Genomic DNA, 24,204 nt, shown 5'->3' on the forward strand with positions numbered 1-24,204 from the left:
CTGACATTTAATGTTGTTCACAGTCTGGCTCCAACTTGTCTTTCCAGCCTATTGTCACCTTATTCCCCCTCATTCACTACATGTTCCAGACACACTGGCCTGCTTGCTCTTCCTTGTATGTTGTATTCCATTTTCCACCTTTATGGCTTTGCATAGACTATCTCCATGCCTTGCTTACTTTCCCTTTTCACTTGTGCTTCTTGGAACCCTTACCTCCTTTGAAGGCTCAATGCAAATACAGCTTCCTTCAAGAGACTTATCCTGATTGCCTATTAGGATATTTATTTTGTATAAATCCTATGTTTACTCCTCTGGAGCCAAACAGGGCTAGTCTGTCCAAACAATAATCTTTCTGATACCTGCTGATAACTCTTCTATCCTCCTGATATTTTCTTTTCTCCAAATATGGGAGGAGAGCATCTTGTGCAAATCTTTGTATAACATGAACTCAAGGTTCTTCCTCATTGTGGTTGTCATCCTTTGGACACTTTCCATCCTATCCATGTCTTTCCTAAATGTGCCATTCAATAATAAACACAATATTCCAGACAAGGTCTGATAAAGGCAGAATGCTATGGAATTATCACCTCCCTATTCCTCAATAGGTGGCCATTTCTTCTAATATGGCTGCATCCTCCCAGAACCTCCATTTTAAGAAAAAAACCATTCAAAAGGCAGAGATGGGAGAGCATATATGCATATTCCAGAAAGACATATAAAGAAGATAGCACTCCACTAGAATTATTTGATGAGATATAGTCTTTCTTTTTTTGCGGGGCAGTGAGGGTTAAATGACTTGCCCAGGGTCACCTAGCTAGTAAGTGTTACGTGTCTGAGGCTGAATTTGAACTCTGCACCAGAGATAAAGTCTTTTTTTTTTTGGTGAGGCAATTGGGGTTAAGTGACTTGCCCAGGGTCACACAGCTAATAAGTGTTAAGTATCTGAGGCTGGATTTGAACTCAGGTACTCCTGACTCCAGGGCCGGTGCTCTATCCACTGTGCCACCTAGCTGCCCCCAGAGATATAGTCTTAATACCTAAACCATGGAAAGATAAAACACAGAAAGAAAGCTAGGCCAATATCATTAATGAACATTGACTCAAAAATTTTAAACAAATTCCTATCAAACAGACTACAGTGAGGTATTCAAAAAACATTCATTTATGCTTCAATATTAGGAAAAAATCAATGTAATTAATAATAAAAAACCCGAAGAATCTAAAACCATATTATCATCTCAATAGATACAGAAAAAGCCTTTAACAAAGTACTTTTATGCAAAAAATCCCACAAAGTATAAACATAGAAAGATTTTTTTAACATCATAAAAAACATTTATCTAAAATTTTAAAAAGCATCAAATGTAATGGAAATATATTTGAACTCTTGAATAAATATGAGAGTAAAGCAAGCTAGATGCCCACTCTTTCCATTATTATTTTATATAGTTCTAGAAATATTAACAACAGCAATAAGTCAAGAGAAAGAAATTAAAAGCATAAAGATAGGTAAAGAAGAGATAAAATGATCCCTATTTAATAATGATATGATGCTTTACTTGGAAAATCTTGAGAATCAGCAAATATACTAATTGAAACAAAGGCTTCAGTAAAGTTTTAGGCTACAAAACAAATCCTCAAAAATCAGAAGCATTTCCATATAAAAATAATGAAACACAGAGGCAATATTAGAAATGGAAATACCTTTCCAAATAACTGGGAATCTACATCTTTTCTATACCTCATGTCTCTTCTGACCTTTGTAGCTAAATTTACAAAGGCTGTCTATAATAGGTGTCTCCACTTTTTCTCCTGTCACTCTCTTCTTAACCACTTACAATCTGGCTTTTGACCATAATCATTCCACTGAAACTATTCCCTCTCTAAGTGATCTCTTAGTTGCCAAATCCAATGACTTTTTCTCAATTCTCATTCTCTTTGGCCTCTCTGCAAATCTTTGACATTGTTTTTCACCCTCTTCTTGGTACTCTTATCTCTGGGTTTTCAGGATACCCATCTCTCCTGGTTCTCTTCCTACCTATCTGATCACTCCTCATTCTCCTTTGCTGTAATCTCAGGTTTCTGTCATAGAACCTCTACTCTTCTTACTCAATACTATTTCACTTAAGTCCTATTTCTATACTAATGATTCTCAAATTCACCTATTCTGTTCTAACCCCTCTGCTGACTTCCATTCTCGCCTTTCAGACGTCTCAAACTGGATGTCCAGTAGACATCTTAAACTAAACACGTCTAAAACAAAATTCATTATCTTTCTCTTCAAACCTTTCTCCCTGCACTCTTAAAGGGTAATGCCATCCTCCCTAGGCCCTCAGGCTAGCAACACAGAAGTTGTCCTCAGTTCCTTATTATCTCTCATCACCCAGGTCCAATTGTTGCAAAGGCCTCCCAATTTCACCTCTGCAACATCTCTTGAATACTCTTTGATATTGCCAAGACCCTGATGCAGGCCCTCATCACCTCATGCCCAGACTACTGTGATACCCTGCTGATTGATCTGCCTGCCTAAAATTTCTTCTCACTTGAATCCATCTTCCAATCAGCCACTAAAGTGACTTTCCTAAAGCACAGGTTAATCCCCTATTCACTAGACTCTAGTGGCTCCCTCTCCTTTCCAGGATAAAATACAAAAATCTGTTTAGACTCAAAACTCTTCATTACCTAGCCTCCTTCTACTTTTCCAGTCTTCTTATACCTTACTGCACACCACATAGTCTTCTATTTAGTGACACTGGTTTCTTTGCTTTTCAATGAGCAAGGCACTCCATGTATTGGCTTTCATAATATTCTCTGGCTATCCCCCATGCCTTAGAGCTCTTTCCCTCCTCAACTTGGCCTACTTACTTTCCTGGCTTCCTTTAAGTCCCAACTAAATTCCTTTTTTTTCCAGGAAGCTTTTTCCAATCGCTCTTAATTCTAGTGCCTCCCCTCCGTTAATTATTCCCAATTTGTATATATTTGTTTGCTTTAGATATATTTATATGTATATATATGTATATATAACCCTCCTAGTATATTGTAAGTTTATTGAGGTCATGGACTATCTTTTGCCTTTTTGTATTCCCTGTACTTAGCATAGTAACTGGAACTTAGTAGGCACTTAATTAATGTTTATTGATCGACTGATTGGGGATCAACCTTACAAAGCATATAAAAGACTTTCATAGATTCAATTACAAAATGCTCCTTAAAGAAATAAAGAACTTTTAAAATAGCTTGAGGAATATTCAGTGTCCATGTTTAGGCCATGCCAATATAATAAAAATGACAATATTACCAAAATTAATTTGTATTTTTAATGTAGACCTACCAATTACCAAGAGGCGAATTTATAGAACTTGATGGAATAATAAATAAAATTCATTTGGAAAAACCAGAGATTGAAAATATTAAAGGAAATTATGAAAATAAGTAGGAATGAAAGGAGAATAACACTTCAAGATGTCAAAGTATATTATAATGCAGTCATCTAGCTTTAGTTAAAAAATAGAGATAGGTTAATGGAAAGACCTCATCAAAGGAGAATCAGAAACAACAAAACTAAATAATAGCGTTTATAAAGGTGGAAAACAAATTACTTAGGAAAAATCTCCTTATTTCATTAAAAAAATTATTGGGAAAACTGGATAAGTATCTGGCAGAAAATAGGCTTAGACCAACACCTTTCATCATATTCCATAATACATTCAAATTCAATAAGACAATACATTATAAATAAATATAAGACCTTAATATTAAATATTATAATATTAAGAAATTAGAAGAGAAATAGATCATATACTACTTACTGCTATGGATAGGAGATATATTTTTAAAATTCTATATTTTATCTTTTCCCCAATTACATGTAAAAATGATTTTTAACTTTTTTTTCCAAATTTTGAGATCCAAATTCTCTCCCTCTCTCCCCATCCCCTTCCTCCATTGAGAAGGCAAGCAACCTGACATATGTTATACATGTCATACAAAACACATTTCCATGCTAGTCATACTGTGAAAGAAAATACAGGCACATAAAACCCCCCTAAAAATAAAGAAAGTAAAGAAAAAGTATCTTCAATCTGCATTCAGGCTCTACCAGTTCTTTCTCTGGAGATGGACAGAACCTTTTTATCATAAGTCCTCCAGAATTGTCTTAAATCATTGTATTGCTGAGAATAGCTAAGTTATTCTTAGTATATTATTTATTCAATAATGCTGTTACTGTGTACAATGTTCTGGGAGATAGATTCCTAGCCAAACAAAAGATAGAGATAATTGCAAAAGATGAATTAGGTGACTTCAATTACATGAACCCAAAAAGCTTTTGCACAGGCTAAATTATTGCACTTAGGAGAAGGGCAGTGTTTGAATGGGAAAAAAATCTTTGAATCACATTTCTCTGATAAGGGTTTGGTATCCAAGATATACGAACAATGTGTGTGTGTGTGTGTGTGTGTGTGTGTGTGTGTGTAAGAGAGAGAGAGAGAGAGAGAGAGAGAGAGAGATCTACTAAACTTGGATATTCCCCAAGACTCTCTTTTGTATCTTCTTTTCTTGCTATAACATCTCACTTGGTCTTCTTGAACATCATCTTCTTGAAATAATTTATCATTTCTATGCCGATGATTGCCAGATTTATATTTCCAACATAGTTTTCTCTCCTGATCTGTTGTCATACATAACCTGCTGCCTATTGGATATTTCAAACCAGATTTCTGTGGACAGTTCAAATTCAATAAGTCAAAACCAGAGGTCATTATCTCCCCTCAAAAAACTGCATTCCTTTTCTAAATTCTCACAGATTTATAACTTCAGTGTCATCCTTGACTTCCTATTTAGACTCCACTCTATTGCCAATTATTGTTTTTTCAACCTTTTCAATGTCTCTTGTGTATTTGACCTGCTTTCCCCTAACACATCCATAATTCTGCTTCAAACACTCGGACTTCACTCTTAGTCCTTCAACTTTGTATTAATAGTTGGGTAACACGAATCTCTGGAATTATAGTTGGTCATTGTGTTGATCAGAATTCCAAAGTTTTTCAGTTATTTGTATTTACAGTATTGTTTGTTATTGTATGAGTTGTTCTCATTGTTTGCTCATTTCACTCTGCATCACTTTATACGAGTCTTCCTAAGTTTCTGTGACACCATCTTCTTCTTTATTTTTTATAGCACAATAGAAGTTGGTTCAGTGGATAGAGACTCATCTTCCTGAGTTTAAATCTGGCCTCAGACACTTACTAGTTGTGTGGCTCTGAGTAAGTCACTTAGCCCTGTTTGCCTCAGTTTCCTCATCTGTAAAATAAGCTGGAGAAGGAAATGGCAAACCACTATAGTGTCTTTGCCAAGAAAACCCCACAGTGGGGTCACAAAGAGTTGGGCATGACTTAAAAACAACTGAACATCAGAATTCTATCACCTTCATATACCATAACTATCATTCAACCATTTCTAATTGATGGACACTCACCTCAGTTTCCAATTCTTTGTCACCACAAAACCAACTGCTAGAAATATTTTTGGTTTGGGTTTTTTTTGGCTTTTTTTAGTGAGGCAATTGGGGTTAAGTGACTTGCCCAGGGTCACACAGCTAGTAAGTGTCAAGTGTCTGAGGCCGGATTTGAACTCAGGTACTCCTGAATCCAGGGCCGGTGCTTTAACCACTTAGAAATATTTTTGTACATATTTTGTACTCATTTTTCTTTTTCCTTGATCTCTTTCAGGTATAGACCAAATATTGCTATAGATGTAGTATTGTTATGCTAAAGAGCATGTACAATTTAGTAGCTTTTTGAGCATACCTCCAAATTACTTTTCAGAATGACTAGTCCAATTCACAGCTACACCAACAATGCATTAAATGTACCTGTTTTTAAATGTGAATGATGTTAGGTAGAACCCCATAGTTGCTTTAATTTGCAATTCTCTAATTAGTTATTTAGATTTTTTCCATATGACTATTGATAGCTTGTATAAGGGCCTAAAATTCTAGCTATGATGTCTAAAATCTAATGAGTGGTCACCTTAACTTAGAAGCTTTAGCAAGAGTTTAGACTTTTAAATATTTATTAAAGTGCATCAGAAGTTAGTGAAGAGAGAGAAGTAAAAAACAAACTTCATCTAACTATCTAAGAGAGCCCAGCATCTGTCCTCCCGCCAAGCCGAGGTCCCAAAACAGAAAGCCTCACTCCTCCCAGAAGCCTCCTGTGAAACAGGAAACAGGGCCGTCCACACACACACAACTCCAAGCTAATTGGTTGGTAGCACTGATTGACAGGACCCATGGGTGGCAAACATAACTTCAGGATGCTGAAGTTACATGGTTTCTTTCCAGGCCAGAGCTCACAGTGTTCCCCCCCAGCAGGGGGTGTTATTCCAATTCTCACACTTGGATTTCTTCCTTTGAAAATTGCCTATTCATATGTTGATCATGTATCATTTGAAAAATGGCTATTATTCTTTTTTTTTTTTTTTTAGTGAGGCAATTGGGGTTAAGTGACTTGCCCAGAGTCACACAGCTAGTAAGTATTAAGTGTCTGAGGCCAGATTTGAACTCAGGTACTCCTGACTCCAGGGCCAGTGCTCTATCCACTGTGCCATCTAGCTGCCCCTATTATTCTTAATATATTAGAATCAGTTTTATCAGAGAAACTTGATACAAAGTTTTTGTTCCCCCATTTACTTTTCTTCTAATTTTAGGTGCATATTTTAAAAAATTTATGTGATGGCTCATATGGAAATATATTTTGCATGACTTCACAGGTATAATTGATATTATATTGCTTGTCTTTTCAGTGGATGGGGGAAGGGCAGGAGGGTAGGGGAGAATCTGGAACTCAGAATTTTTAAAAAATCAATTAAAATAAATAAAAATTAAAAAAAAATTAAAAATGTGATTTAAATTGTCCATTTCACATTCTATGACCCTCTCTGTTACTTTTTTGTTCATGAACTCTTCCTCTATCCATTGATCTAATTGGTAATATCTTCCTTGCTGTTTTAATTTGTTTATGATGTCAGCCTTTATGTCTAAGTCATGTATCCATTTGGAGCTTACTTTGTTATATGGCATGAGATGTTGGTCTAGACTTAGTTTCTGCCAGACTGCTTTCCAGTTTCCTTAACAGTTTTTGATGAATAGCAAATTTTTCCTCTGATAGCTGGGATCTGTGACTTTATCAAACACTAGAGTATCATGCTTATTTATTTTTGCATATTATTCACCAAATCTATTCCACTGATCAACCCTTTTATTTATTACTTAGTAGCAAATTATTTCAATAGTTACTGCTTTTTTGTATGGTATATCTAATACTTCCAGGCCCCCTTCTTTCCAAATTCTTTTTTCATTAATTCCCTTTTGTTTCTCCAAATAAATTCTCTTTTCATTTGTTCAAGCTCTATAACATAGTCTTTAACAGTGTATTAATTACTGTAGTAGCAGTAGTAGTAGTAGTAGTAGTAGTAGTAGTAGTAGTAGTAGTAGTAGTAGTAGAAAAAGAAGATAACATTCACATAGCACCTGCTATCTGACAACCAGTGTACTAGGGCTTTACAATTATCATCTCATTTGATCTTTGAAACAACCCTGAGAGGTAGGTGCTATTATTATTCCCATACATACATACAGATGGCGAAACTGAGGAAAACCAAGATTAAATGACTTGCCCAAGGTTACACAGCTAGTAAAATTTGAGGCTGGATTTGAATTTAGGTATTTGAATTTAGGTATTCCTGATTCCAGGTCCTGAGTGAATTCACTATGCCACCTAACTGCCAGATAAATTAATAGCAAATAGTAGCAAATAGTAAAGGTAATACTGTATTTTTATTATATTGACTCAGCATACCCCTTGGCAATGAATATATCTCTAGTGATAACTATTTATTTATGTAAAGAGTGTTTGTAATTTTTTAATATAGTTCCTATGTGTGTTTTGGAAGGTAGACTTACAAGTATTTATACTTTATGTATTTAATTTAAATGGAATTTCTATTTCTATTTCTTCTTGCTCAATTTTAATGGTAACATACAGAAATATTGATGATTTATATGGGTTTATTCTATATCCTATAACTTTCTGCTGTTCATTTCTTCAATTTTTTTTTCTTTTTGATGGGGAAATGGGGGTTAAGTGACTTGCCTAGGGTCACACAGCTAGTAAGTGTCAAGTGTATGAGGTGGGATTTGAATTAAGGTCCTCCTGAATCCACTGTGCCACCTAGCTGCCCCTCAGTTATTTATTTATTTATTTATTTTTGTTTGTTTGTTTGTTTTTTGCGGGGCAATGGGGGTTAAGTGACTTGCCCAGGGTCACACAGCTAGTAAGTGTTAAGTGTCTGAGGCCAGATTTGAACTCAGGTACGCCTGAATCCAGGGCCGGTGCTTTAACCACTGCGCCATCTAGCTGCCCCTGTTTTTTGTTTTTTTAGTGAGGGAATTGGGGTTAAGTGACTTGCCCAGGGTCACACAGCTAGTAAGTGTTAAATGTCTGAGACCGGATTTGAACTCAGGTACTCCTGACTCCAGGGCCGGTGCTCTATCCACTGCGCCACCTAGCTGCCCCCCTCAGTTATTTTTTTTATTTTTTATTTTTTTGTGGGGCAATGGGGGTTAAGTGACTTGCCCAGGGTCACACAGCTAGTAAGTGTCAAGTGTCTGAGGCCGGATTTGAACTCAGGTACTCCTGACTCCAGGGCTGGTGCTTTATCCACTGCGCCATCTAGCCGTCCCCTCCCCTCAGTTATTTTTTAATCAACCCTCTAGGGTATGCTGAGTAAACCGCCACATCATCTACAAAAAACCAATAATTTTGTTTCTTCTTTGCCTTTGCTCATTCCTTCATTTTAAAAATCTTATTACTGTCACTAGCATTGCTAGCATTGTACTGAATAGTAATAGTGATAATGCTTAACTCCTAATCTTATTAGAAAGGCTTCTAGTTTATCTCTATTTCAGAAAATGCTGGCTTGGTTTTAGATACATACTATATATATTAAGGAAAGATCCATTTATTCCTATGCCATGTAGGTTTTTTTTGTTTTTTGTTTTTTGAAGGGCAATAGGGGTTAAGTGACTTGCCCAGGGTCATACAGCTAGTACGTGTAAAGTATCTGAGGCCAGATTTGAACTCAGGTCCTCCTGAATCAAGGGCCGGTGCTTTATCCACTGTACCACCTAGCTGCCCCGCCATGTAGTTTTTAATAAGAATAGGGATCATGTCAAAATCTTTTTTTCCCCATAACTATTGATAAAAATCTCATGATTTTATTGTTTTTGTTCTGGTCAGTTTTAGCTTTCCTAATATTGAACATAATATTGAGCATTCCTGGTATAAATCTATACTGGTCAAAATTGATAATCTTTGTGATTTCTTACAGTAGTCTTGCCAATATTTTATTTAAAGCTTTTGCATCAAAGTTTGTTAATAATATTGGACTACAATGTTATTTTTTTTTCTGTTTTGACTATTCCTAGTTTAGGCATTCAGACTTTGTTTGTAGTTTGTATAGTATTAGAATTAATAATTCTTTAAATGTTTGATTAAAGCAGTTTGTGTAAATCCATCTGTCCTGTTTTTTTTCTTTCTCAATTCATTTATGCTTTGTTCAGTTTCTTTTCTTCAAACTGAATTGATTCCTCTTTTTCTTCTTCTATAATCTGGGAATTTTATATTTTCAGAAATATTAATTTATTTCATTTTTAGTATCAGTTTTTTTTTTTTAGTGAGGCAATTGGGGTTAAGTGACTTGCCCAGGGTCACACAGCTAGTAAGTGTTAAGTGTCTGAGGCCGGATTTGAACTCAGGTACTCCTGACTCCAGGGCTGGTGCTCTATCCACTGCGCCACCTAGCTGCCCCTTTAGTATCAGTTTTAATGACACAATTCACTGAAATTGTTTTTCCTCATTTATTTTATTATTCATTGGTTATGTAGTCATTTTTTCATTTTTGTTACTGATAATTTGGTTCTTTTTAAAAAAATCCAGTTAGCAGATAATTTATCTATTTTTTCATGCTCATAGATTTATTATTTCAATTTGTTGCTTAAAAATTTGCTTAATGGCTTCCTTGATTTCAGGATTTCTATTTTAATGTTAGGTTTTAGGTTTTAAATTTTCTAGTTTTTTAAGTTGCATGAATAATTAGTTGATTTTCTCTATCTTTTATTGATGAAAATGTTTTTCCCTAAAGATTGCTTTAACTGCATCCCCAAATTTTTGTAATGTTGTTTCATTGTTGTCATTTGTCTTTTTTTTTTTTTTTGGTGGGGCAATGGGGGTTAAGTGACTTGCCCAGGGTCACACAGCTAGTAAGTATCAAGTGTCTGAGGCCGGATTTGAACTCAGATACTCCTGAATCCAGGGCTGGTGCTTTATCCACTATGCCACCTAGCTGCCCCTTGTCATTGGTCTTTAATGAAAGTCTTCTTTTTCTGATTTGTTCTTTTTTTTTTTTTTTTTTTTTGGTGAGGCAACTAGGGTTAAGTGACTTCCCCAGCGTCACACAGCTAGTAAGTGTCAAGTGTCTGAGGTCACATTTGAACTCAGGTCCTCCTGACTCCAGGGCCGGTGCTCTATCCACTGCGCCACCTAGCTATCCCCTCTGATTTGTTCTTTAACCCATCCTTTCTATTGGATTAAATCACTTAGTTTTCAAGCAATTTTTAATCTATCCTTCAAAGTACCTTTGTTCAATGTAATTTTATTTTTCTGCATTGCCACATTAGTTTGTGAGGTTTTGATTGTTTTAACTTTTCTAAAATTCTATTCAGGACCTTCATTTCTTTTTTCTTTTTTTTTCTTTCTTTTTCTTCTCTAATCATAGAGTGGTAAATTGAGGTTCCAAATCTTATTATTATTATATTGTTACTATTTTTCTCTAGAAATTTTATCTTTTCCTTTAATTATTTAAATGTTATACTATTTGTTATATTATGTTTTATGTTTGTATTAATCCAATTTTTGTTATTCAGTCATATTTCAGTCACGTCCAACTCATCGTGACTCTATTTTGGGTTTTCTTGGCAAAGATACGGGAGTGCTTTGTTGTTTCCTTCTCCAGTTCATTTTACAGATGAGGAAACAGAGGCAAACAAGAGTTAAGTGACCAGACTCACACAGCTAATAACTATTTGAGGTCAGATTTGAATTCAGGAAGATAAGTCTTCCTGACTCCAGGCCTGGTACTCTACTATGCCACCTACCTGTCCCCATTAATCCAATACTCAATTGTATTAATATGGTACCTTTCAACAAAATGTAGTTTCTCTGTCTTTTTTAATTAAATCAATTTTTTGCTGTTAGTTTGTCTAACATCATGATGGCTACCAATGCTTTTTTTTTTTTTTACTTCATCTGAAGCATATTTTACTCTGACCCCTTATTTTAATTGTGTGGATCTTTTTTTTCTTTTTCTTTTTTTTCTTGCGGGCCATGGGGGTTAAGTGACTTGTCCAGGGTCACACAGCTAGTAAGTGTTAAGTGTCTGAGGTCGGATTTGAACTCAGGTCCTCCTGAATCCAGGGCCGGTGCTTTAACCACTGCGCCGTCTAGCTGCCCCATGGATCTTTCTTGAAAGAAAAATATTGTTAGATTTTGCTTTGTAATCCATTCTGTCTTCTCTTTTGTTTCATGGATGAATTGATCCCATTAAAATTCACAGTAATTATTTTGTTAATTGTATATTTTCCTCCATCCTCTTCCCTTATACTTTTTGATTCTCACCCTTTCTTTATAAAGAAGGCAGAAAGAGGCTACTTAGCACAAGTGCTCTGGGTTTGGTGAAATCTGCTTCTGTTTTCCTGCTGTTCTCTTTCCAACACTCTACGAAATCATAGATTTTTATCTTTTCTTTCTTTCTTATCCTTTTTCAGGATACATCATTATTATGTAAAGTTTGTTTTGCTTAGGACAAATCCCTCTCTTATTTCGCCTCTATTTAATCCCCCCCTTCTCTTTTGTTTTCCTTTTTAATGAAATGTTTTCTATACCTAGCTCTGTGTGAGTATTCTTTTAGTATACCCAATTCACTGTGTGGGTATTCTCCTATCCTTTGATCAATTCAGATGTGAATGGGTCTTGTGTTTGTTTCTATTTCACAATTTCTGTGCACCTTTGGTCTTTTTATATATGGGAATTCTTGAAGTCTTAAATTTCATTAAAGATCCATTTCTTCCCCCTGTCTTCCTAGTAGTATACTCAGTTTCACTAGGAAAGTTATTTTTATTTGAAAGCTTAGATATTTTGCCTTCTGGAATATCGTATTCTAAGCTTTCTGCTCCTTTGCCATGGTGACTGCTAAATCTTGTGTATTCCTGACTGTGGCTCTTCTGTATTTGAATTCTTTCTTTCTGGCTACTTGCTGTAATTTTTATTTTTCTGGATGCTCCAGATTAGGCCTATGAAACATTTGGGCATTCTCATTTTGCAGTTTCTTTCAGGAGGTAACCAGTGGGTACTTTCTATTTCTATTTTGTCCTCTGCTTCTAAAAGATCAGTCAGTTTTCTTTTATGATTCTTGACATGTAACATCTAGTCTTTTTTGGTGATTTAAAATTTATTTTCACAATCTGTTTTCCAGGTCACTTGCTTTTGCTAGGAGATTTCTTCTAATTTTTCAATCTTTTCAATTTTGTTTTAATATTTCTTATTGTCTCCCTGACTTATTAGCTTTTATTTGGATGGTTATAATTGTCAGATAGTTTTTTTTCTTGTGCAAGGTTTTCTTTCTTTTTCTTTTTTTTAAAAGCAAGATGTTTATTGTGAGTCCTTTTTTTTGCACATGAAACTACAAATCTATTATGTACAACTTGCTATTCCTTTTAAATATATAATAATTTTCATGTAAATTTCTTTTTTTATCCCCCCATGGTTACCATTAGACACAAATATGTAAATATGTATGTATGTATGTAAAACCATTCTATACATACTTCTATTTATCAGTTCTTTCTCTGGATGCAGATAGTGTCTTCCTTTATATGTCCTTTGTACTCAATATGCATATTTGTTATAGTCAAAATGACTTATTTTCTCAAAGTTGTTCTTTTTTTAAAGTCATGCAAAACATTTCCATATTAGTCAGGTTGTGAAAGAAAACAGACAAAAAAAACTTAAGAAAAAGAAACTAAAAAAAAATTATGCTTCAATCTGTATTCAGATACAATCAGTTCTTTCTTTGGAGATGGATCGCATTTTTCATAAGTCCCTTAGAGTTGTCTTGGATCACTGCATTGCTGAGAATAGCTAAGTCATTCACATCTTACAACATTGCTGATACTTTGTATACACTACATTCCACTTTGCATCAGCTCATGTAAATCTCTCCAGGTTTTTCTGAGAGCATCCTGCTCATCATTTCTTATAGTGTTCCATAAAAATTTCATCCCCCAGTTTGTTCAGCCATTCCCCAACCAATGGGCATCTCCTCAATTTTGAATTCTTTGCACTAGAAAAGGGCTGCCATAAATTTTTTTTTATATATATAGGTCCCCTAACTTTTTTTTTTCTCTTTTTGGTAGTAGTGGCATTACTAGGTCAAAGAGCATGTATGTTTCCATAGCCCTTTGACTATTCCAAATTGCCCTACAGAATGTTTGAATCAGTTTACAACTCCACCAACAGTGCATTAATGTCTCATTCCCTGCCCCCCCTCCATCCCCTACAATATTTGCCATTTCCCTCTGCTATCCTGTTATCCAATCTGATAGGCATGAGATAGTACCCTGGAATTATTTTGACTTGCATCCCTCTAATCAACAGTTAGAACATTTTTTCATATGATTATTTCACCTTAGCACTGTTCATATGGCTCTTATTTTAATAAATTTGACTCAGTTCTCTATGTGTTTGAGAAATGAGGCCTTTGTCAGACAAATTTGCTTCAACATTTTTTCACAGTTACTATTGTTAACTGTATTTCTCTCCATCCTGTTCCCTTCCCATGACATTTAATATATTCTCTATTTCCTTTCACTCTGTCCCTCCTCAAAAGTGGTTTGCTTCTGATTGCCTCATTCCCCAATCTGCCCTACCTTTTATCATTCCCCTCCCCCCTTAACCCCTTGCCCTCCTACTTTCCTGCAGGGTAAAATAGATTACTGTAACCAATTAAGTGTATATGTTATTCCCTCTTTGAGCTACTTCTGATGAGAGTAAGGTTCACTCATTCCCCAGCACCTCTCCCATCTTCCCCTCCACTGTACAAGCTTTTTCTTGCTTCTTTTATGTGAGATACATTACCCCATTCCACCTCTCCCTTTCCCTTTCTTCCAGTGCATTCATTCCTCTCTCACCCTTTAATTTTATTTTTTAAAAAAGATATCATCCCTTAATATTCAACTCACACCTGTGCCCTCTAACTATACTCAATCCAGTTGCCCTAATAATGAAAAAGCTCTTATGAGTTACAAATATCATCTTCCCATGTAGGTATGTAAACAGTTTAACTTTTTAATATCCCTTATGATTTATTTTTCCTGTTTACCTTTTTATGCTTCTCTAGAGTCTTGTATTTGAAAGTCAACTTTTTTATTCAGCTCAGGTCTTTTCATCAAGAATGCCTGATAGAGGGGCGGCTAGGTGGCATAGTGGATAGAGAACTGGCCCTGGAGTCAGGAGGACCTGAGTTCAAATCCGGCCTCAGACACTTGACACTTACTAGCTGTGTGACCCTGGGCAAGTCACTTAACCCCAATTGCCGCACCAAAAAAAAAAAAAAGAAAGAAATCCCTGACATCCTCTCTTTCACTGAATTCCCATTTTTTCCTCTAAAGGATTATACTAAATTTTGTTGGTAGGTGATTCTTGGTTGTAATCCCAGTTCCTTTTTGGGCAAGACTTTCAAACAATAAATGTTTATTAAGTTTCTATGATATGCCAGGAACTGTGCTAAGTGCTGGGATATAAAAAGAGGCCAAAAATAGTCCATGCCCCTTAAGGAATTTACAGACAACATGCAAAGAAATTTATATGAAGCCAGCTATATACAGAATAACTGAAATAATTAACAGAGGAAAGGCACTAAAATTAAGAGGGGTTGTCTTCCTGTAGAACATGGTATTTTAGTTGGGAATTAAAGAAAGACAAGGGGGTCAGTACTCAAAATGAAGGAGGGAGAACATTCCAGGCCAGGACATGAGGGACAGAGAAAAGGCTTAGTGCATTTTTTTACCTGTTGTGCCAAGCTTTTAGTTTTCTATACAACTTTTTCTTCCATAGCTGTCATTTCTTTTTTTCCCATTGTCTCTCTCTCTCTTTTTTTTTTTTTTTTTGGTTTTTTGGCAGGGCAATGAGGGTTAAGTGACTTGCCCAGGGTCACACAGCTAGTTAAATGTCAAGTGTCTAAGGCTGGATTTGAACTCAGGTCCTACTGAATCCAAGGCCAGTGCTTTATCCACTGCGCCACCTAGCTGCCCTACCCCATTTTCTCTTACAGTACTCTCGTTTGGTTTTCACAATCATTTTTAGCTATTTTTTTTTAACTCTTGCTTCACATATTTCATGTTTCTGGTTGGACTTGTGCCCAATATATGTTTTTCTTTGAAGCTTCACTTGCGTTGGAACCCTTCTTTTCTTCTTTTTCACCATAATAGCATTTCTTGGTGGTATTCTTTTTTTTTTGTTGTTGTTAGTTTGTTTCCTCATTCTTCCAGCTGACTTGTTGTTTCTAGATTTTATTCGGGCCAAGGTCTGTGCAATTCTAGGGACAATGTCTGGCCTGGGCTTTTGTCCTCTGGCTTCTTTTTCTGCTTTCTTGGTGGTAGAGACTACGTTGGCTGGGGATCTGTAATCTTTCAGTCCTCCCAAAGTGGCCTTTCTGGGGCAAAGTTTGTCCATTGCCTTTCTTTCTTTCTTTCTTTCTTTCTTTCTTTCTTTCTTTCTTTCTTTCTTTCTTTCTTTCTTTCTTTCTTTCTTTCTTTCTTTCTTTCTTTCTTCCTTTCTTTTGCAGGGCAGTGGGGGTTAAGTGACTTGCTCAGGGTCACACAGCTAGTAAGTGTCAAGTGTCTGAGTCTGGATTTGAACTCAGGTACTCCTGACTCCAGGGCCAGTGCTCTATCCACTGTGCCACCTAGCTTCCCCAGTACCCTCCTTTTCAAACTTCCTTGTATGTAACTTACTTGTGTTTATATTTATTCTGCAAATACATACATATATATATATATAATTGTTGTTTCCTTCATTATCATATGATCTTGCAAGTAGGAATTTGTTCATTTATTATATTTGTTTTTCACAATGTCTGGTACATTGTGAAATAAATACTTATTGATTAATAAGTATCAATAAGTATTAATAAATACTTATTGATTAATTGATCATATCCTTCCTGAGTCTCCTGTTGCTCAAGTGAAATATTCTTTGTTCCTTTAACCAAGATTGGATGGACATGAGTTCTCTCACAGTCCTGGTGGACCTCTGGATGTTAGTATTCTCTCCCTCTTTTTCTTTAATTTTCTGATCTTTGTACATGTTGTATCCCCCCAGTAAAATGTAATCTTGCTTATTGAAGAAACAAACCATTTCTGTTTTCTCTTTGTATCCCCAGTGCCTTGGGTAGGGTTTTGTACTTATTATATGCTTAAATGTTTGTTGAGTTGAATATTAAAGATGACTTGGAAAGGGCATTTAGACTGGAGACAAGAACATTTAGGAGACTATTAAAATGATGAGAGCCCAAGCTAGGATGGTGGCTCTGGGGAATAAAAAGGAGGTGAATGTTAGGGAGATTGTGAGAGAGAGAAGAATCAACAAAACTGGACAATCAGTGTATAAATGTAGGGGAAAGAAAAAGATTGTGGGAAGAAAAAGAAAAAACCAAAGATGTCCCCAGTGTTTTGATCCTGGACATTTTGGAGCAATGAAATACTGTCATCAACCCCTCCAGATATTAATAGACCCATTTTTTAAAAATAAAGCATTTTATTTATTTTTTTTCCCATTACATGTAAAGATAGTTCTCAACTTTTGTTTATACAAGCTTTCCAATTTCAGATTTTTCTCCCTCCCTCCTCTCCCTCCCCCCTCCCCTAGACAGCAGGTAATCTGATATAGGTTTTATATATATATATAAAATAACTTTAAACATATTTCTGCATTAGTCATGTTATAAGAGAAAAATCAGAGCAATGAGGAAAAACCTCAAAATAGAAAAACAACAGCACCCAAAACAAAAGAAATAGTATGGTTCATTCAGCATCTATACTCCACAGTTCTTTTTTAAAATTTTTTTTATTTCCTGGATTTGGAGATCCTCCTCCATCATGAGTTCCCTGGAACCCTTCTATACCATTGCATTGGTGAGAAGAATATAGTCCATCACAGTAGGTCAACACACAATTTTGATGATACTGTGTACAATGTTCTTCTGGTTCTGCTCATCTCACTCATCATCAGTCCACGGAAGTCGCTCCAGGTTTCTCTGAACTCTTCCTGTTCATTGTTTCTTACAGCACAATAGTATTCCATTGTATTCATATACCACAGCTGGTCCAGCCATTCCCCAATTGATGGGCATCCCCTCAACTTCCAATTCCTTGCCACCACGTAAAGAGCAGCTATAAATATCTTTCTACATGTGGGTCCTTCTCCCCTTTCCATGATCTCTTTGGGAAAAAGACCCAAAAGTGGTATTGCTGGGTCAAAGGGTATGCACAGCTTTAAAGCCCTTTGGGCATAATTCCAAATTGCTCTCCAGAATGGTTGGATCAGTTCACAGCTCCACCAACAATGCATTAGTATTCCAATTTTCCCACAGCTTCTCCATTTCCTTTTTTGTCATTTTAGCCAATCTGATAGGTGTCAGGTGGTACCTCAGAGTTGTTTTAATTTGCATCTCTCTAATCATTAGTGATTTAGAGCATTTTTTCATATGGGAATAGATAGCTTTGATTTCTTCTTCAGAAAACTGCCTGTTCATATCCTTTGACCATTTCTCAATTGGGGAATGACTTGGATTCTTATAAATTTGATTTAGTTCCCTATATATTTTAGAAATGAGGCCTTTATCAGAAGTACTGGCCATAAAAATTGTTTCCCAGCTTTCTGCCTCCCTTCTAATTTTGTATGCATTGCTTCTGTTTGTACAAAACCTTTTTAATTTAATGTAATCAAAATCATCCATTTTGTATTTTATAATATTCTCTATCTCTTGTTTGGTCAAAAACTGTTTTCCTTTCCAAAGATCTGAAAGGTAGACTATTCCTTTCTCTCCTAATTTTCCTATGGTATTACCTCTTATGTCTAAATCATGTATCTATTTTGACCTTATTTTAGTATAAGGTATAAGATATTGGTCATAGACCCATTTTGATGATGATAAAGGTATAGTTCTTTTTTTCCGTAATCTTTTTTGACCAAACATTTTCATTTTTATTATATGCTCCCATGATTCATTAATAATTCCCATGTCTGAATTTAGACATGTATAGTTATGGTTATTACAATCAAATTATAAATTATGTTATATTCTTCAGAGGTTCATTTTGACATTATTGACAAAAAGAAAAGTGGAATCCAGGAATTTCTTTTCTTCTGTATTTCATAATTCCTTGCATAACCAAGCTATGGGATATTTTACTTTTCCTAATACTGTGTATTATCAGGCCATCTACCAAATTGATAAAATAAATCTATATCAAAGATCCCACTTGTGTAGAGTGAATTATTTATCTTTCAGACCTATCCCTTATAGGAAAAGCTTCACTTGTTCCTGTTGTTAATTATGATGCTAGTGTAGGTAAGTGTATTTGAAACATATCAAATGAAAACGTCAGATGTGAATGCATAACTTGTAGGAAGCATCTCTTTTTTCCCCTTTATTTTTTTGTCTAAATGATAAAATCACACTACAGAAGAACAAAGTATGTAGTATTCTTTAACCCTGTTGCCCAATTCTTGGGTTATTTTTTAACTTGCTTAATAAGAACCTCAGGTCAGATTTAGTGTAAATGACTGTTACTGATTAGAATCCATTCTATTTCTTTTTCGGTATCTTCTTTGATATTTCATAAAGTAACACATTGTTCAGGTAAGAGAGTGGTATGTTTTAAAAATAATTGGTGTGTGAGCTGACTTTACACTGATAATGAAATGCTCGTTTGATGTTCAATTTTCAGTGCTTCTCCCAAGGTCACTTTAGACCCCCCTCATGAAATTCCAAATTAATTTAGTGTTCCCGAAGAGCAGAAATGGTCCCTTCTTTCCTAATTGAATTCTGCATTGTTTTCTTTCATCAAACTCATCATCTTAATCCCCCATCTATATACAAATGGATATCCAGGATGAGCTGAGTTATTCAGAACTGGAATCCTGTGTTCTCTCTGTATGTAATCTAATGTTATGAACACATTCACTTCACAATTCTAGCAGTTGTTTGAAGTTTGGGGGTTTTATTGTCAGATATATGAAGAATCATGCGGATATACTGTCTGTCATTCAGTGGTACTTCAATTTTGTTTCCTTGCTCAGACTCCTTACCAGAAGCTCAGCCCAAATATATCAAAGATGGAAAATGCTATGGCCGAAGGTCTTTGCCTGAGTTTCAGGAACCTTTGGGGGAATGTGCTGAAGTGAGAGTACTTGAATCACTGAATGAAGAAGCTCAATCTTCACCAAACACTGCCAGTGACTACAATGAGGTAAAAAAATAAAAAAAAATAGATAAGAAACTTTTTTTTAAAAAGTAGGCATATTTATCTTGATCACACATTTGGGCATCCATATAGCATTATTCTGCCAAAAGAAAAGGGAGTTTCTCTAGTGTCTTATGCTTATTTACATTTTAAAAATGTATCCCAGACTGACTTGGTATGAGTTTGAGAATTTTTACCAAACTTTAGTCATTTTAAATCCTTATGTACAGTTGTAAAATATTAGTTGCTTGTAGTTTAAAGTCTGTCATTACTATATCTTTGTGAAGGCACATATTTTCTCTCTGCTTCAGCTATTTTTAGTTATGCAAAGTATCAAGCTCTGAGAAACACGAAGTGGTATTTATGAAAATTAGAAAATATAAGCTCTTGTTTAGAATTTTTAATAACCTGAATCATTGCTTTAAAAAACACCATTGCTTGGGGGCTGCTAGGTGGCACAGTAGATAAAGCACTGGCCCTAGATTTAGGAGGACCTGAGTTCAAATACAGCCTGAGAAACTTGACACTTACTAGCTGTGTAACCCTGGGCAAGTCACTTAACCCTCATTGTCCTGCAAACAAATAAACAAACAAACCAACAAACCCCATCATTGCTTTTTGTATTAAGAAAAAAACAATGTTAATCTTTGGTTCCTGTTCAGATGTTAAGCAATGTTCTGAAATTGTCCTTTGTCGTTCAGTTGCTTTAATCATGTCTGACCCTTTCTGACCCCATTTGGGGTTTTCTTGGCAAAAATACTGGAGTGTCTTGCCATTTCCTTCTCCAGTGGATCCATTTATGTCTGGCAATCAGAAGTTGTGACTCCCCGAGGATCACATAGCTAGGAAGTGTCTGAAGCTGGATTTGAACTCTGGTCTTCCTGACTCCAGGCTCAGTGCTCTATCCACACCAGATGCCTTGAAATCATACTATTTCACTACTAATTCACTGATTCCTGGACCCAGTTTAGTATTTTAATTAGTCAGCATCGCATGCAAAGATCCTCTTTCTCCCTTCCATTTCAGCTCATACAACATCGTATTTTACCCACAGAAGTGAAGAAACAAAATGTCTTTTATTCTTTCTATACCAATCATTTGGGACTTTGAAAGTTATTGCAAGGTGTTTGCAAGTTTGAAATGTTTCTGGCAAACATCTGCTCTAACTGTAATGGCAAAATATTTTAGCTACTAATATCAGAATAAACTTGGAAAGGAAAATTGCCTTTCAACTTTCATGGGGGTGGCATATGGTGATTTTATTTGTGTGTGTGTGCCTGCTTAACTTCAATGTTCATGTCATTAAAAACTGTTTTCTATTTAGTCATGTTGTTGTCTTTGAGTAAGCTTTTTGTTGCTCCATAATTTATTTGACAGTCTCCTACCTTTATTCCTTTTATTTGCTTTTCTTTTAAAAAGATTTTCTCTCCTTTTCTCTTTTCTGATCACTTCTACCACAATTTTCATGCTCTCATAACCATTCCTTCTACCTATAGAAGCACCGGCTTCTATTGAGCAAACCCCAATCCCATCATACCTTTATTATTGCAATTCTTCCATATTTTCCTTGTTCATGCTCATGGGATTTTTGAGCTATTCAGGGGCTTGTGGCTGTTTGATCATCTGAAGAAGGGTAAAAGACATTATTATATTGAAGTTTTCTATAGATTTAGGGAAAATAACAGATTTTTGTGCTAGGAATTTGAAAGATTCCTTTTTGTTGTTTCTGTGACATCTAACAGCCTCCTAAGGTCCTCCACTGGTAGTAGATACAGAGCACAGAATTTCATAGGAGCAGAAGTAACTCCATTTACATTAACCTTGTTCTTTTCTAATTCCTAATGAGGCTAAGGATTTGCAAAACAGGCTTTTGGTCTCAAAAGCTGAGAGATGAAGACTAAGTCTGGGTGAATTTTTACTGATATATATATATATTTTTTTTTTGGGGGGGGACAGTGGGGGTTAAGTGACTTGCCCAGGGTCACACAGCTAGTAAGTGTCAAGTGTCTGAGGTCAGATTTGAACTCAGGTACTCCTGAATCCAAGGCCAGCACTTTATCCACTACACCACCTAGCTGCCCCCTACTACTTGATTCTTAAAAAGATTATATTTATTTATTTATTTATTTTGTTTTTTCGTGAGGCAATTGGGGTTAAGTGACTTGCCCAAGGTCACAGAGATGGTAAGTGTTAAGTGTCTGAGGCCGGATTTGAACTCAGGTACTCCTGAATCTAGGGCCAGTGCTCTATCCACTGCGCCATCTAGCTGCCCCTAAAAAGACTATATTTAAATAATAATTTTGGTAATTTATAGAAGGTTTCTTTGGCTTCTGCTGGATATTAACTCTTAACTGTTCCTATATACCTTTAAGTCCCTTCTCTCCATAACTCCTATCTATCTACAGTCATCAGTAGGACTGTGAATGTTAGTATATGAATATAAAGTGAGTGGTAACCTCAAGATCCTTGATCCAGTGTCAGGTAAATGACATTTTTTTGGTTGTGTGCATATCTGCATGTGTGCGTGTGTGTGTGTGATTCTGGTTAAATATACAGTCATACAAAAATACAGAGTTGAAATATATCTATCTCAGTGACAGTCCAACGCATATCTGAAAAGGATCTGTACTATGACATGCCCAATAACTGGTCATATAGCCTCTGCCTAACCACCAGTAATGAGTGAAAAACTACTTTTTCCTCTTTTGGATAGTTCTTTTTTTAAAAATTTTTTTTTCCTTTTAAATAGAATTTTATTTTCCAAAATATTTCCAACAAATTTTAACATAAATTTTTAAAAACTTTGTGTTCCAACTTCTCTTTCTCTCTCCATTCCCACCCCCCACTCACAAGAACTCAAGCAATTCAAAATAAGTTATAGGGGCAGCTAGGTGGCTCAGTGGATAAGGCACTAGCCTTGGATTCAGGAGGACCAGAGTTCAAACCCAGCGTCAGACACTTACTAGCTCTGTGACCCTGGGCAAGTCACTTAAACACCATTGCCCTGCAAAAACAAAACAAAAAAACAAACCAAACCAAAATAAGTTATATATGAGTAGTTATGGAAAACATTCCCACATTAGCTAGGTTGTGAGAGAAAACAGTAAAAAAAACCCCAAACTTCAGATTAAGGAATTGTCAAAGAAGAAAAAAAAATGTGTTTCCATCTGTTTTCAGATACTATCAGTTCTCTGTAGATGGGTTGCAATTTTCATAAGTCCTTCAGGGTTATATTGGATCATTGCCTTGCTGAAAATAACCACATACTTCCCAGCAGATCCTCTTATACTATTGCTGTTATTTTGTATACAGTACATTTCACTCTGCTTCAGTTCATGTATATCTTTCCAGGTTTTTCTGATAGTATCCTGTTCATCATAACCTGTATATAGTACCTTAAGCTTGACAGAGAATTTTCTTCATAATAGCCCAGTGTAAAGGCTAAAATTCTAGCTATACTGTCTAAAATATCTAATGAGTGGTTGCCAATAAATTACAAGCTTTAGTAAGAGTTAGACTTTTAAGCATTTATTAAGGAGAATAAGAATTTTGTAAAGAGAGAGAGAGAAAAGCCTAGATTCCTCTATGTGAGCTGATCAACTATAACAAGGCAAAATTTATAATGTCCTAGGGTGTATATGCTAGAGGACGTCTTCCATAAGCTTTGTCCTTAAAAGCATGCTGATTATATGATTGACATGTAGAGCGGCTTGAGCAGATTCAAGATGCTGTGTTAGTCACACCTGGTACTATCCAGGTTCTCTTGATAGAGTCCACAATGCCTTGTGTGCCAAAATGACCTTTTCTATGAATAGAGAGACATACCTGGTGATAGAACTTCCGGGGAAGAAGTGGTTTTCCCTCAGAAGAGATGAATGACCTTAGATCTAAACTTAGTCTGTTTTCCTTTATAAAACTCACCAAATCCCAAACTGCCCGCCAGGCTGAGAACCAGCACACCCAAAGCCGAACACCAACCATGTATTTCTGAAGTCCTCTTGCCTGCGCACGCTGCCATGGCTAAGCTAGAGAATGCCAACTTCTGTTCCTGCCCTTACTTTTAAGTCTGTATACCGGAAGTTCCTCGTATTCTCCTCCCCAAAAAAGGAGGTCCTTCAAAAGCCACTTCAGTAGCATGTGCAATCTCTCAAATGATTCAGCTAAAACTTCCAATAAGCTGGATTCTCTATATCTTTGGTTTTTTTTGTTTGTTTTTTGCCAGGTGATGGGGGTTAATTGACTTGCCCAGGGTCACACAGCTAGTAAGTGTCAAGTGTCTGAGGCCAGATTTGAACTCAGGTACTCCTGAATCCAGTGCCGGTGCTTTATCCACTGCGCCATCTAGCCACCCCTGATTCTCTATATCTTTACCACAAATAATTTTTACCACACCAGCAAAGTAGGTACCATACATTTTGCCATTATAATCAATCATCATAACTATTTTCCTCCATCCTATTCCCTTCCCATGATATTTACTCTGTTTTCTATCTTCTTTTTACCTATTCCTCCTCAAAAGTGTTTTACTTCTGACTATCCTCTCCCCGGTTCTGCACTCCCTTTTT

General features: G+C 35.9%; 1 protein-coding gene across 1 annotated transcript in view; it reads left to right on the forward strand.

Annotated features, from left to right (window-relative positions):
* The window catches only part of NIN (ninein), a 165,046-nt gene that overhangs the window by 25,579 nt on the left and 115,263 nt on the right, over positions 1-24,204 (forward strand). Inside the window, 1 exon segment of the mRNA XM_043989230.1 lies at positions 19,476-19,645. Coding sequence (XP_043845165.1) covers positions 19,476-19,645 — 170 coding nt within the window.

This window comes from Dromiciops gliroides, chromosome 2 (genome assembly GCF_019393635.1).
Source record: "Dromiciops gliroides isolate mDroGli1 chromosome 2, mDroGli1.pri, whole genome shotgun sequence".
In the NCBI taxonomy this organism is placed as follows: Eukaryota; Metazoa; Chordata; class Mammalia; order Microbiotheria; family Microbiotheriidae; genus Dromiciops; species Dromiciops gliroides.